General features: G+C 39.4%; 1 protein-coding gene across 1 annotated transcript; it reads right to left on the bottom strand.

Annotated features, from left to right (window-relative positions):
* Nucleotides 1–3,937: 3,937 nt before the first annotated feature.
* Nucleotides 3,938–8,441, bottom strand: LOC104426950. The gene is given in 6 exon segments (XM_039305762.1): nt 3,938–4,454; nt 4,457–4,566; nt 4,568–5,747; nt 6,111–6,158; nt 6,310–6,768; nt 7,200–8,441. Coding segments are annotated over 6 exon segments (3,048 nt in total). The 5' UTR covers nt 8,260–8,441; the 3' UTR covers nt 3,938–4,263.
* Between the last annotated feature and the right edge of the window lie 7,816 nt (nt 8,442–16,257).

The raw sequence follows: 16,257 nt of genomic DNA, 5'->3' as shown, positions 1-16,257 counted from the left end.
ACAAGCTTTAAGGGTCGACAAATGTAAGGCCTGTCTAGCACCATTTTTGCCACATTTATTTCAATGTTTTCATCCTGGTTAAATTCATTATATGAATTTGACCAAAAAAAAAAAAAAAATCATACTCTGGTTCATAATTTTGTATTAGTGTCACATTTTGTGTAAAGTATTCATGTGGGCCTTTTATCTCTATCTATAAGTAGTTGCTCGTACTTTGACACTTTAACTGCGAATTGAAATAAATTGACAAAGTTTTGGCCCTCAAATTTGTCTCAAGTAATATTTTGGCAAGCCGAATTCAAGAATTCTTTTTCAAAGAGCAAAGGGACGCATCTATGCATAGCCTTCTAAAACCTAGCAACAAACAAATCAATTGACTTATCATGGCATTGATAGAGCATGCCAAATCAACAATTGATGCCTCATGCATCATTTTTTAAAATTTGAAATAATATTTCCATCTCAAGCCCAGTTACACACTAAATTAGGTAGTAAATTAGTATATCAGTTTTAGACAGCATGGCAACAAACCAATAGATCGACTTATCATGGTATTGGCAGATTACATATGTTAATAGGCATGTTAGGCCTACTAGGAATATTCGCATTAGGTGATATTGTTACGAATTTGGTTATTTTGACCAACAGTAGCCTAACTATTCTCATTATTCTAGCCTTGCTTTTAGACGATCCAAATTGTTGTGTAGTTCTTATTGGGATTGATTACTCTGACCAACATTGTTAGCATCAATAAATTGAGAGAGACTAGGAACATACCTTATTACCACTGGATTGTCTTGCAATGGTGGGGATGGATTAGATGATCCTAGTCTTAACAAAGTATCATTCACATCGTTAATGACAATTGGCTTAATCGCATTCATCATGTGACTCACGATGTAATTAGTCATATCATTTTGCTATTTTTGGAGCAATTGTCCCATGGTAGACACCATGTTGAAATTAACATCCATTAACTACTCTTCAATAAGATACATTGGAAGAAAAGCCCCTCCACGTTGATTTTCTTCTATTGCCCTTCCAGCAGTTGAGGACTTTGAATGTGCAACAACTTCATTTTCAGTTTGTGATACCGGATGGTTGTTGCCAACAACATTGTAGGACCCTCGTCGATATTTGGTTCTAGCCATTGTAGTCTTCTTGAATCAACAAGATATGTCCTATTAGGCTTGCTAAAAAAGCGTTACACAGAAAATATGATGAAATACATATTAGAATGTAGATGGATAGATATAAATCGACAAAAAGCTGTGAATTTCACTGTTGATTTTGAACAAGAAAGTAAATGATAAGAAATTTAAAGTACAACATTGGGAATAATAGTTGCCATGAAGTAAATTGCATGAAATCAAAGATAGATAAATTTGCTAAGAACGATAAGTTTTCAGGGACCTTTTACAAAAAGTACAGCGTGTGTATTTTATATCTACCATAGAGGATTATAATTTTTGTAACTTTCGTGTTGCCTATTGTCGAATTTTTAAGACGTTGGTTGTTCAAATTGTAGCCGCTTAACATAATCTTAAAAGCAGATGACTTGTCTTTTATCCTTTTTGAAGAAATTCATTCACTCTTATGTACCCACGTTTACGTTAGTGCACACACTTTTATTCCTATTCCAAAAGTGCCCGCCCAAGCGTGAATCACATAAATGCCTGATTTTCCATTATCCGAGAAAGAGTTGCAATGCTTTCTAATCAGCTGGTCTCTTCCAAGTGCCGAATCTGTCTAGTATCCATCAGTACAGTACTAGAAGAAAACACAAATCTTTAGCAGACTTACTTTATGGAGTTCGGTTTTCCTAAAAAGAAGTAACATTTATATATATGCACCTATATAAGTAATGCTAGGCGTGCTGTATTTTATAAAAAGTTACCTACTAAATGACATGACATTGCATGCAGCATTTTATGGTCGGTAGTTTAGAATTTAAGGCGTTCCATATCACGAATATCACTTGCCATGTCATTTAGTAAACGGAACTTAGCATGCTTTCTCATTACATATGGCCTTTCTCTACGAATATAGTTTGCATAATTCATAATATGGGTGAAAACTAAGGGTGAGCATGATTTTAGAGTAGAACTTGAAATAGAATAACCGAACCCATGGAAATTTATTTGGTTTTAGGTTTCACGATATACAAGGTAAGTTATAAATATAAAAAATTGAAGTACACGGTTTGATGGGTAGGTTTTAGATTATGGATAAGTAAAACTCGTAACTTGGAATTTGAAATAAGTTTTTGTATTTTTCTTATTCTATATCTTCGCATGATCCTATAATATTCCATAGCGTTTGATGATGAATGTATAATTTAGAACTATTAGTCTAAACTTCAATTTCATAACTAAGAATTTTATTTTATTAATATTTCATGTTATTCGAGTGTGTAAATATAACTGATATTTAATGGATTGTTATAGCAAGTGATGATTATTAAAAGTAATGATAAACTGTAATTGTTTAATTAATTATACAGATGGAACTTTGGTAGAACTTAAAACCAACTCTAGAACTTGTAATATGATGGATTCTAGGTTTTAGTGTATGCAAGATAGTATATGGGTTCTAAAAAACTACAAACTTATTCCAACAGGTATATTTGAGACTCTATTTGGAACCTGTACGAATCCGAAACTTTGAAACTAGAACTGTTCATTCCTAATGAAAACACAATGGTATGAAGAAGTAAACATTTGAATCAATTGATGTAGATAGATTTTCAATAATTGAATTAATAAAAAGAGAGAACTGCCGAAAGAGCATATATTGTAAGTGTATGTATGCAAGATTGAGGTTTATTGTGTAAGGTGATCCCTAGATCTTGAGGTTAACTACAATTATGCATTCTACAAACATGAGTTAGGCAATGACTTATGAGGGAGATCGAGTATGGGTTAATAGATTTATATTACATGAAAATGGATTGATTTGGATTTGAACATTTTCGATTCAATTAAACTAATCCAACCCACTTGTTTAATGGATCTAATGACACTAAAGTGATTGCTTGAAAAATTTTAGTATCGTAAAAAGTAATGACACTTCCAGTATTACTTTCGGGCCAAAACATCGATACTTATACTTTTAAACAATCGGAAGTAATTTATTGATTTCAAGACTAGATCGTTACTTAAGTTTAACGCTAGACACATGCATTTTTTGGGACACAAATTAGCTCCACCTTAAACACGACTTATAAGTCACTTGACCATGTGCTTTTGTTTCATCCTCTCTCTCCACTACATCGATTGCAATTGAAAAGCCGATGCGTCCACTATTTTAAACGGTCAAATTGGAAGGATCTCTAATCCTAGGCTAGATATGTTCTTTCAGAAAATAAGATTGAATTTGATAAAGCATATGCGAACAACCTAAATAAACTGTCAGTGGATAAAACTTACTTAAGGATGCCAACATAATCGCGACGCGTCATTTCACAAATATATTTATTTTTTATGAAAAAAATACCAAATATACTGGCTCTAAAATAAGATTTGTGAGATTTGACTTAATTAGAAGCTGCACTCTGGCAATTGCAGTTTTGCAGGGATGCCCAGTACTCACAGGCACTGCGACACATCACAAAGACATGGTAGAAAAAAATTTACCCTATTTCCAAGAGAATCCAGTTTATATGCAAATATGAAAAAAGATCCAAAAAGCACTGTTCCACACCAGTTGAACATTGACTTGATGTGATGGATACAAAGGGACAACAGCCCTTTTCCCCGCTCTGATCTCTGCTCAGCATGTTTATGCACAGCAAAGAGAGATAGAGAGAGAAATGGGGCGAGAGAGAGAGAGAGAGAGAGAGAGAGAGAGAGATGAGCCGCCATTTTCTCTCCCTCCGCCGCTCCGGAATCTCAGCAAAACTTCAATGTTAAGGTATCAAAACTGCAACCCACTCCTCACTGTGTTCTGTTCGCCTCATCACCACCCCCGACGAAGGAGTATGTAACCACGATCCACGAAAACGAAAGAAAGCGACAGATGTTTCTTTTTATTGAGAACGGAAAAAAGAAGAAGAAGGAAGAATGGAAAAAGGAAAACCCGATTTCTTTCCCCCACCGTCAGAGAGAAAAAGCTTTTAATTCTTAAAGAGAACGCCGGCTGGTTCTGCGAGCCAAGTTGCGAAATTTCAAGGGCCAAAAAGAAAGAAAAAGAAAGAAAAAATCACATCTTTCTGAATATGTATCGATCTCCACCAATCAAATCAAAGTCAAACCGGGATCCTCTTCAGTACCCACCACCGGTTCCGCCGCCGCCCGCCGCGGACAGGGACGACTGGAGCTGCAGGAGGTGGTGGTAGCAGTCGGCCGCTGTCGGCCGGTGTTCCGGGTTGGGGTCCAGGCACCTGCTTTGCAGGTCCCTCAGCATCTTCGGGAGGCCGCTCGAGGTCAACCCGCAGGTCTTAACCAGATAGCCAACCCCCAGACGTCCACCTTCACCCCATGGAGCCCCCTCCCCACCATCTCCGGCGCGTGGGGCCCGCGCGCCTCGCCTCCCCGCCCGCTCCGCCGCTGCCGCCGTGCGGGTTTATCTGGGAGCGCCCGTCGCGTCGTCGAACCCGCAGATGAACCACTCGCCCTCGCCGTCGCTCCTCCGCATGACCTTGTCCCAGCTCAAGTGCCTGTGCATGAAGGACAAGTCATGCAGCGCCACCAGCGCTTTGGTCACGTACATGAGAGCCTCCACCAGCTGCTCGCAGTTAGCGGGCTTCGATTTGCACCCTCTTGGCTTGAACACCAGCGCCAAATCTTTCTCCGACGAGCGGCAAATGAACTCCGCATGCGGAACCCTGTGATCCAGGAAGTCGTATATTTCCTTCACTGCAATCCATTTTCTTTTGCTGGAGAAGAATCTCGTCACCATGTTTGGCGTCATTTCCACGACGTTTCCGTTCCCCAAATTAATCCTCTCAAAATCGCTGTATGGGAAAATGCTGTTCTTGTAATTCACGACGTTGGCATTCATGTTGTCGAAGCACCGATCGGCCAAAAGGGACAGTAGACCGGCCACCCTATAGCACGGGACCAAGGCCTTGAGACGGTCCGCTTGTGACGACAGATCGAGTTTGTATAGATCAGTCCGGACAACGCGGGCATCCTGAGACCGGCTCAGTGCGCAGAATGTCACCGTGTGGCCGACTGCGAAGTAGCCTAAGATGTAAGGAAGATCCATGTATGTCCACATCAGCTTCTCTATGATCGACGAGGATGGATCTAATTGACCCTCTCGGACCTGATCTGTCTCCTCTCCCCTCCACAAGCAGAAGTTCCTTACGAAACCTGTCAAGTTCGGCCACTGATCTTGTAGCGCCACCTCGGCCGTAGCCACTGAGGGCTTTCGGATCATGACCATCTCGACGGAGCAGAACTTTGACACGATCCGATTGAGGCAATCGTCCCATAGCCCGATATAGGAGTCTCGGGACGTGGCAGTGGACGAGGTGAGGCTAGGGTTGGTCCGGATGATGGAGCTCAAGATGTCCATTGTGAAGGATCTAGAGTCTAGGAGCTCGTGGGAGGTGGTGAAGAAGAGCTCTTTGCCTGGTGGCAAGTCTCTGTAGACATCTCTCCGTAGCGGCAAGCGAAGCTCCTCAGGCGGCGGTTCTTGAAGGTACCATGAGAGCTCGAACAATGTCGGGAGTGTCGTCGGTGGGACTCGCAAGCAACCGATGTAGTACTCGGTTGGGTCTTGAAGTTCCCATGGAGGAATAGCTGCAACACCCGCAAAAGAGTTTGACCAGTTCCCATTCTTTATCGCATGAACAAGTTCAGATGTTATTTCCCATTTCAATGCATTTTAATATTCTTGAATTAATGGACAATCAACGTCCATCTGACCATCTGAAATGGAGCCGATTATAGCGTCTTTCATAACCTACGTATGTAGAGATGTTGCGTTGCAGACATTAATTTCTGCCTACTAGGTTCATGATTTGACATTAGGAACATCTAGAAAGTACAGAGAAATATTCATGGATAAATAATTTGTAGGAATATCATGCAGTCCCTTTGATGAAACAGATATGCAATAAGATCGATATTCATAATTAATAAATAAAACCGCGGGATACTCACTTCTTAAAGAGGGTTCTGGCAGTGGAAGCTGAACTCTCTCTTGGAAACCTGGCAAAAATATACAAGGAAAAAAAAAAAAAAAAAAAAAAGCGTTTTATGTACCAGAATGCAGTAACAATAATTGCCCACAAAACATATGAAGAATAACCACACATTAAATAACAATGCCGAACAAAGAGAAACACAGGCGTTCACGTACCAGAAGCTGTGGAAGATGCAGAAACTGAAGAAGAAGAGGACTTCCTCCTGCCAAAGACTTTGACTTGCTGCCCAGGGATGAATCTGTCCACGGAGAACCCCCTGAGAGCTCCGTCTTCAAAGGCCTCCATCGTGCAAGCAACCATGGAGTCGTCGAAGAAGGTCAATTCATCGGCGTTCAAGAAGCTCGACCCTTGGAGCCTCACCCTCCCACGGTGGTGCTCGCCTTCCTCGGCCCACAGGCTTACAGACTCCTCCCACGTCATCCTTATCTTCCCGATGCGGCGCATCTCCCTCAAGGTCGAGGAAGCCGAGGGGCCCGACCCGACGTCGAGCGGCGACGGCTCGAACCCTAGGAACAGGCCTCCTCCTCCTCCTCCTCCTCCTCCTCCTCCTCCTCTACTTACATAATAGGATGAAGCCTCGACTCCGCTGCTCATGACCAGCTGTTTTGTCCTAGCTGCGAGAAGAAGAATGCATATACCCACAACACTAATTAGTAATTACAAGCGAAGTAGTCAGCAACTAAACTTCATCAATAACTATGATAAGTGTGTTTCTTACTAAAAGAATGTGCTTGTTTGATCACTGATGTTGATCAGAAGCAAAAGACAGGGACACAAGAACAGGAAGAAGAAGAAGAAGAAGAAGGAGAAGAAGAAGAAGCTTCACTTGCTTCTGACTCTCAAGAAACACACACATTCCGATCAAAGGGTGGTTCTTTTAGCTACCCGTTAGTTCTTTCATTGATCGACCCATGAATTGTGAGTAAGATCGCTCGTAGAAGCATCTTACTGCTAACGATGATCCACCGTTAGCACAAAGTAAAAGAGCAGAGGAAAAGATGATGCATTGAGGAGAATCACGTGAACATGACATTGCATTACATACCAGTGAGTAGAGAAGGATCATCGTCCCTATAAGGAGGAGGCGGAGGAGGAAGAGCCCTAACGATGCCACCGCTGTCATCAGCGAAGACGGGCGAGACTCTGCTTTGTCCCGTCGTCCTCATCCTGGGTCCCATGAACTGCGCGAGCTCCTCGAACACCTCCTCATCGAACGAAGCCGGCAATCGGTACACCTTCCTCTCGTAAGGAGACAGCCGGAAATAGCTCTTCCCGACCTGCTCTCTCTCGCCGCCTCTCTCCCACTCGTACACCTTCCTGAACTCCCCCAGCATGTTGTCCCATTTGGTCCCCGCCGTCTTTGCGTCCCGGTTTACCCCGTGTCGGTTCAAGAACTCCGCCACTTCCCTGTCCTTCTCCGCCCTCGTCTTCCCCCTCCCCGGCGCCGCCGCCGCCGCATCTCCTCCGCCGGCTGCTGGGTTCTGATCTATTCTTGAATCCGACGATGACCCGCCACCTCCACCTCCTTGGTACTGGACCCGCCAAGCCCTAGCGAGCCACAGCATCTCGTTGGGCTTCCAAACGGGGCTCACGTACTTGCCCTTCCTGAATTGGTGGTGGGTTTGGAATTGCTGCTGGTCTCCTCCACCTTCCAGCTTGCTCGTTTCTTGGCTTGAGGTGGTGGTGGGGACAGATGTTATTGGGGACTGAGTAGGCGACGACGCCGTGTCGGACGACGAGGCGGTGGTGGCGTGGGCTTGGGGATTGGGGTTCGGGTGGGTAGTCGGGGAAGGGCTCGACTCGGGGGGAGACGTCAGGAGCTTCCATTGACCGACGCCAAATCTTGGCCTTTTGGGGTTAGTCCCACTCACCGCCTCGAATTGAGAGTGGTGCTGATCGAAGAAAGGGGCCGAGATGAAGGGCGTCGCTCCGGTGACGACCACCGCCGGAGACGGCGGTGGTGGAGGGCGGGGATCGGTGGGGGTGGTCTCTTCGGTGGGAGAAGCGGAGATTTGTGGAGGTGGAGGTGGAGGTGGTTGCTGGGGCTTCTTGGGGGTGTCTCCAGCTCCCTTGTTGTCAGCCATTTTTGTGTCTCCCACGCACATTCAGATGGGCCCGAGAGAGGCCAAAAGACGAGGGGATCAGTTTCAGACGAGAATTGGCGAACAAGAAGAACCAGGAAGATTACTGTAGGACTGGACTGGTTGAGCTTCTCATTCTGTGCTTTTTGCTTATATATAATTAAGAAAAAGTTTCTGAGGCCAAAGGTTTCATGGAGTGTCGTGGATTTTTTTCTTTTTTCCTTTTTGGCAAAGGTGTGAGTTGCCAGAGGAAATAGGGTATATGTAGATGCTGAGAATTGGGAGAGAAAGCTGCTGAAATCAACACTATCAAGCAGAGAGAGAGAGAGAGAGAGCGAGAGAGGGTATGATTTCATCACGAGATTTACAGAATTATCTCATAACGGTACTGAGGCCTTTCAATGGAATGGACCAATTTTTCTGATTGCACCAACTTAATTTGCATACCAAGGTTAATTAGCAAATGGAAGTTTTAGTTTTTCTAAAGTCATCGGTGCAACACTATGCGTATAGCATTGGGAGTGAAGATTTTGACATCACATGGGTTTATTTTATGCTTTTTCGAAGCGTGAATATGATCCCGTCTAATGAAATTTGTGAAAGACCTGTCTTGGTCGACTACGAGCTCAATGCGATACTAATCATTATGCAATTAACTTAACTACCCCTTTATAACCGAGTAAGAAATTAGGCAACCGATCAAGAAGAAACCCAAATTGGACAGGAAAACAGGGGAGGGACAAGATGATTAAAGCAAAAGGAGATTTTAATAGAGGGATACTTCAAAAAAAAAAAAAAAAAAAAGAAGAGAGAGAGAAGGGGGTGTGACAGAAGAACAGCTCTGCGAATAAGACCCTTCAGTTAAACCGGATGATAATAAGACCAGACGATCCGAGCTTTGTGATGTGTCATCTTGACAACTAAGAAGGAGGTGAGAGTAGGGTTTAGGGGGGGAGTGTAATGATTGTACTGAGACTGAGGAAAGCGGCTCTAAAATTTAACATTCTTTTTATCTCCTCCAGACTGCATTTACTGTTTTTCTTTTGTCGACATGGATGTCGTTGCCGTGCTTGTTTTGCTTAGCCAAAATCAACATAAATTAATGAGTAATGATATTAAAAGATAAAGAACATGTTGGGAGTGAGAAAACAAGGGAGGTGGGGAGTGATAGTGAGCGAGCTGAGTGGAAACAGAAAAAAGGGGGATGGGGGAGGGGGGAAGAAGATTTTGCTTTTCTCCATTTGCTTTTGACGCTGCAGAGTTCAGAAGGGACGATGTGGACTTCTCGTATCAATGGCCCTGCTCCATCCAATGACTCTCCCCGCTCTTAGTCTTTTTTGGCCATTCCCTCTTGTTGTTCTCGTGCTCCTGCTCCCCCCTCTATCCCTCTCTCTCTCTCTCTCTCTCTCTCTCTCTCTCAAACTGCAAATTAAGGATCATGCGCTCCCTGCGTCTCATTTTCAATGCGTTATCCAGAAAGTCTTCCTGATGATGAGCAGTGCACACTGCTTCCGCTAGGGCTAATGATAATAATCATCGAGAGCACTTGAGCACAACCCGAGATGTGAAAAAAAAAAAAGGAAAATTTGAATATGACAAGATACGATGTTTCTATTCTCTATATTAACTTGGATCCCTACCTTTTTTTCTAAGACAGTCATTTTGCTTACTAGTTGAAAGTCGCATAATTTTTATGCAATCTATCACAATGGTAAAGTAACATGAAAAATTTATACATATCTCCTTTCTTAAGATCTCTAAACTTCAACAAACATAGCGAGACATTGCAAATTAATCACTCTTTGCTAAAATGACTGTTTTATTTGCATTAAAGCTTCTGGTGGTTGTTAGCCCCCCACACCAAGTGACTATTACTAATGCAAAGCCGACTAATAGAGTTCTATTCTAGCTATGCTCATGTTCAAAATGGCATCAATTCTCACATGAATCGTACTACGGAAACCAACCGATCATGTTCTTGTGTACAAGGTTAATGATTAATGTCACATTAGAATGAGGGAATGGTGTATTCCTAAACTTTATTTTTTCATAGAATTTGAGTGTATACAGAAATCCTGATTTTCTCACCATGTTTCTTGTCTTTGCATATTAGAAGTAATAAATATTTGACATCTAATTGCTCCATCATATGCTTTAGTTTTGCTGAAGTTCTTAAAGTAGAACACCATAGTCGCCGCTTCTGTTGGAACGTTCGACCCCCGTGGCTTTGAGTACATCGACAGCTGCATCCTCACCACCAGACTCGCACCGACAATTCAATCACCTCAAGAACGAGAAATGAGAGAGAGAGAGAGAGAGAGAGAGAGAGGCTGAATCTGAGAGACAGAGAGGGTGAGAGTGAGGAATGAGAGTGATGAAGGAGAGAGACGGATCCAAGAAAATATCTTTTTAGGGTTTGGTTTTGAATCAATTCTACCGGAGAATTAGCTTTGAAATTGGTTCAAGGCGGGAAAGCAAGAACTGAATCAATTTACGTCGGTTCTCAAATTTTTTATGTGGGCACCAAACCAATCTTTATCCAAAAGGCTGGTTTGGTTCCTAGTTGAACCGGTACGGTTGCATGCTTGATACTTTAGATTGATGGAAGCAATTGAAAGACTCGATGCACAATCAAAATTGCAAGTTTTAAGATTTAAGTACATGTTATAAAAAAATTTAGGACTTAAGTACATTAATAATGATGAATTTTGAAACTTGCCCTGCAATTGTCCATCCCCTAGGAATTACCAAACTCTATATTGGAGGTGGCCATAGCATCAAATTCTATAACATGAGGGGTCAGGCTCGATTGTCACATTTAGAAGTACGATTGAGAATATAGTTTGGCTGGCAGTTTCTATAGCACTGCCCATGACCAAAATATATGGGGAATTATCGCATTTTGGGAAGACAAATCTGCATATTTGAGTTACTTGGCCCGATGGGCCACACAAAACATCCTCTTCAGTATTAATAATAAAAAAAATAAAAACCCAAATATGGGAGCTATGTACCAGGATTTGTTGTAGTTCTCCTAGGTTGGGGTTGAAACCATTTTTCCCATGCTACCCATTGAATTTCATTGAAATACGTTGCAATGAGGAAAATAACTATATATAAATATTAAACCGATAATTAACAAGTGTTGTGCCTAAATTTTATCTTCTTAAGTTGAGCTTGCACTCGGTTACTCTTTGAGCTTAAGTCAAAACTTTCCAATGACTTGGAGGTTAGATAATAACTTGAATTTGATGTCGATTCAAACATCATATTGTGCAAATGCATAACTTACAAGAGAAAATCCATAATTCCGTGAGATGGGATATGCATAATGGTGCTGAAAAATATACATTTTGATGCCTTCTAAATCGGGAAGTTTTACTAATAAGCATTTGTTTGTTTTGGGAAAAATATAATATATAATTTGGAAAATGTTTTTCTAAAAATGATTACTTTTATTACTTAAAATAAATAGTAAATGAAAAATGTTTTTATTATTGATAATGATTTATGTCTCAATGTTTTCATAAATGTTGAAAATATATTTCATTATTTATTTTTACAAGTGATATAAGCAATCATTCTTATGATACTATTTTTCAAATCATTTATTGTTCATAAAGGAAACGAGCCTAAGTGTCTATATCTTCAGCATTTCTCTTGTTGATTTCATTGGGAATAGCATGTTTATATAGCGAGTCTTTCCCTTTGTTCAGAAGCAAATTGCCCAGACAATCACTACTAAAGATTTCATGACACACAATGTTCGGTGTATTAAAAGCATCAAGGACCGATTAAGATTCTCTCCAATACACCATTTCTTTGAGGTGATCATATAGATTAAGAAATGGGTTTATGATCGCAAAGCATAAATTAAAATCCAAGGGAGTAAAATTAGGTGCCGATTTACAATATCCATAATAAATAACCGCTTGCAAATAGGTCAATTTAGGGGAAAAGCATCCGAGAAAAAAACATCACGAAAACATGTGAAATGGCTGCTTGAGGTCCCAAAGTGGCATGAGAAATGAGACATTGCATCATTCATTAGGGTTTGCATTATTACATCAAGTTCTTGCCTTTTCTCACCGATGCATCTAAAAGCTCGAGACGAGTACGTCAACTAATCAAATTCGACTGTCTAGCTTTTTATGGTGTCATGGTACCAGTGACAAATACACCTCGCGTTGTTGCCATTATAAAGCGTGACTCATTCTTTTGGGAAAGATGAAGTATATAGATAGATAGGGCTTTTATCATGCCATAAAGATGTTACTATTCACATATCATACGTGTCTCATATTAACTGCTAAATGAGCTTATTTTTCAATAGAGAAATCAAGACCCCGTTTCTCTCCTGAATTTTTTGTAGAAATTATCATATACCCTCCATTTCTTTCTTTCCCGTAAACACGAACCTTTTCTACATTATATAATTACATGCTTCGTGATCATTCCTTCCATCTATAGACAATAAATAAGGTTAGATGGGGGTAGATCTTAGGGGCAGTGCGAGCGCCCACCGCTGCGACAAGAACTTAATTAATTAGATGACAGTGGAAATACCCTCCTCCTAATATCATTCTCTTTAGGCAAATTGTTTTCCATAGCCGTAAAGCAACATCTATATTTTCGACTGTAATCCGCATGCTTTGCCGTTGCCAATGAGCACGGACGTGGGTCCACCTATTAATAAACTTTTAGCTCATTAGACCTAAGTTAATATGCCAACCTCCCTATTTAGCATTAACCCTTTTTCCCTCTCTATGCTTGCGCGCAAAACTTGGCGACGAAAGCAATCGCTATCTATATGTTTTGGCTTTGCCCCAATCTCGACCTTTGAGGTGGAACACTAAGCCGACACCCAAAAGACATTACGTGGGGATTAATGGAAGATGAGCTACGAGTTTCATGCTATTATTGCTACAGCCTAATTAACTCGAATCTAGATCAATTGATTAGAAAGAAGATGTTTTTAGATGATTTTATGTCTTGTCGCGACAATTAGTATTAAATACGTAATCTCAACACTAGCACCGGCCTATTAATTTTTGAAATCTCAATCACTCCGCTTGACAGATGGAGACTGAATAGGAGGATTAAGAATCTTAATTTGTTTGAAATCCTTGACAAATAATTAAGTAAGAAGTTCCAGTTGTAGACCTTATCTTATCATCAACTTATTTACTTCTTATCCCTAGAGATCTTCCTACATTAGCATGTTTAGGATGTTGTGCTCGGCGTAGGATACAATCTAGAAAAAAAGAAAAAAAGTTAACCTATCAACCAATGAGAAATTACATACGGCTACACGAGGGAAAATCATTTTTGCTAACTTGCAACTCTAACAACTTGTTTATAAATTGTCAAAGTTCCATTAAATTTAGTTTAGCTTATAACCAACGCAGTAGTTCTTAAATTAGTCAATACCCACATGATCAAGCTTTTGATCCTCGAAGATTGTTAGTAGGTTTCATGATAAAAAATAAAAAATAAAAGAAGTAATTCCTAAAATTTAGGTATACTAGTGGTTGCTTTTCTTACCTTGAAGATCTTTTGATACTCGCAGATTCAAATCGTTTTTCTTTTCTCTCAGAAGTGCAAAATAAAATAATAATAATAATAATAATTTTTGGGACTTTTTGATATTAAAAAACTACTATAAAAAGAAAGAGAGGAAGCACGAAACAAATTATAGGCTGTCCGGCCTACACCCCTGCTCTTCCTCGACAAAATAAAGAATATAAAACTCGAAATCTGCAATTCTTATTTTCGAACCATAAAAAGTAAAACTAAGAATCAGAGTGCATCCACAAGTACGTTATAATAATAATAATAATAATAAACTGTGCTTTTTTTCTCGTTATATATTAATTAATTCCGACGTTGACTGCCGCTTGCAGTAGCGTCCTCCCTATCAAAAGGGAGGACAAAAGAAAAATTGAAAAAAAAAAAAGGTAACGTCTTTTCCGTATTAATTATAGTCGCTTTATTGAGAAGGAAAAAAAAAAGTATCAGTAAAATCTTAAATCAATTGTACTAATGTTAATTTAATTATAAATATTTTAATAATATTAATTTACTGTTAAATATTTTGATTTGGTGTCAATTTAGTTCTTCCAACTCATTTTGGTAATGATGCTAGTAGGTTTATGTGGCACTGTTGACACTTATTTGGATAATTTTTAATGTTATATTAATAATTTTTTTCTGATTTTTTTCTTCAGTTTATTAACATGATTTTTAATAATAAAAATTACTGCTCAAGCCCTCACCTAGGTCAAATCTAGCCAAACCAAACCTTGCCGGGCTTGGCCTCGCCATGGCCAAGTAAGGCCTATTTACTCAATCATGACAAGTGGCCAGTCATTAGTGAAAGGAAGAAGAAATGAGACAAAAAAGAAAGAAGCAATACAAAAATAAAAATTTGTTAAAAAAGTCCATGTTAGCATCGGCAGTACCACGTAAATCAGCTGACATTCGTGTTAACAATATCCAGTAAAAATTAATTGAAATGATTGAATTGGTATCAGGTCAAAAGACTTAGAATCAAATCAATACTAAATCAAAAGGTTTAAGATTAAATTGATTTCATTAAAAGGTTTAGGAATTTTTTTGACACTTTTCCCTGAATATGAAAGTACTTCTTCATGGTTAACATGTGCTCATAAGAGACTTACTAACGAGACCCTTATTAATGCTGCAACTACGAAATGATGACAATAGATATATTAACAAAATTGTTTTGTCTATCGAATCTAATAATGAATACAAGAAATAAGGGCTTCCATAGAGACTCCGAAGTAATATAGAAACATATATATATATATACAACGTACACACAATATTTCAAATATCTGTGAAATTTGGTAAAAAAAGGTATGAATTTGCTTGATTTCTTTTCATTCTTATTACATACTCTCTTTTATTTATTTATTTATTTAGTGTTGCTAATCAGATAAACATTTTTCGAACCAAAAAAAAGAAGATCGTGTGTTATTCTTTTTTAATTTATTAGTGTTCGGGAGTCATAACTATTCCTCCCTTACCATGCTTAAAAATTGTTGGGAAAATGATATCAGTTTTTTATATGTTTTTCGTAAAACCTATTTTCGCAATTATATCATATCGACTCGCGTTGAGATGAAAACAATTTCAGTCTTTCCACTTTTAGTAGGCTGAATACACGCCACAAATTAATGACTCCTAGAATTCTATCATTCTAAGAAATTTTTACACTACACTATAAAAGTAGACATTTTGATTGTTCATGAGCGTTCTCACCAAAAAAATAATCCTATAGAGTATAATAATTATTCAATCAAGTAAGATAGATATAGCTTAATACACTAATCAAGTATGTAACTTTTTAAACCCACAGAAAAGCACATTATTATTCTACAGGTTATCCAGTGTTTATAATCACAGAATAAATCTACTAGGCATGCAAGCTAGCAAGTTAAATATTCACCAAGTGTCCTCAGAGGACTAGGTAAGCATAATTAATATGAAATGATCTAATTTTAAAAATATTGATTACACTTGATATGGAAAATGTATACATTCAAAATTTCTAATTACTTAACAAGTGCTTGGGCCTCATTAACAAGATCCCACAAAATAAAAGTCTTTTGATTTATAAGTACTGTAATCAAATTTGCCCACTATTCCATTAATAAAGATCGATGAAGTCACACGATTTTTATTTTTATTTTTATTTTTGAAATCGAGGGTGGTTCCCATATTCAGAAAACCCTCAAATTTCACAAACCGTTATAGCATGGAGGGGGGACACAGAATGACAAGTAAATGGCATCTGAAAATTTCTCAGCACTGCCAGCTTCCAAGCAACGTAGCCTAGGGTTTTCTTTAGGCCGGCGACTTTCTTTTTTCATGCAGCCTTTTTTAATCTTTCACACAGCTAATGCGTTTCTCTCTCTCTCTCTCTCTCTCTCTCTCTCGCAGAGAGTACGTGATTGGGTGATAAATGCAGGGCATCAGAGAGAAAGAGAGAAAAACACT

This window comes from Eucalyptus grandis, chromosome 11 (assembly GCF_016545825.1).
Source record: "Eucalyptus grandis isolate ANBG69807.140 chromosome 11, ASM1654582v1, whole genome shotgun sequence".
NCBI lineage: Eukaryota > Viridiplantae > Streptophyta > Magnoliopsida > Myrtales > Myrtaceae > Eucalyptus > Eucalyptus grandis.
The sequence above is the reverse complement of the archived record's forward strand: the minus strand, read 5'-3'. Positions and strand labels throughout refer to the sequence as shown.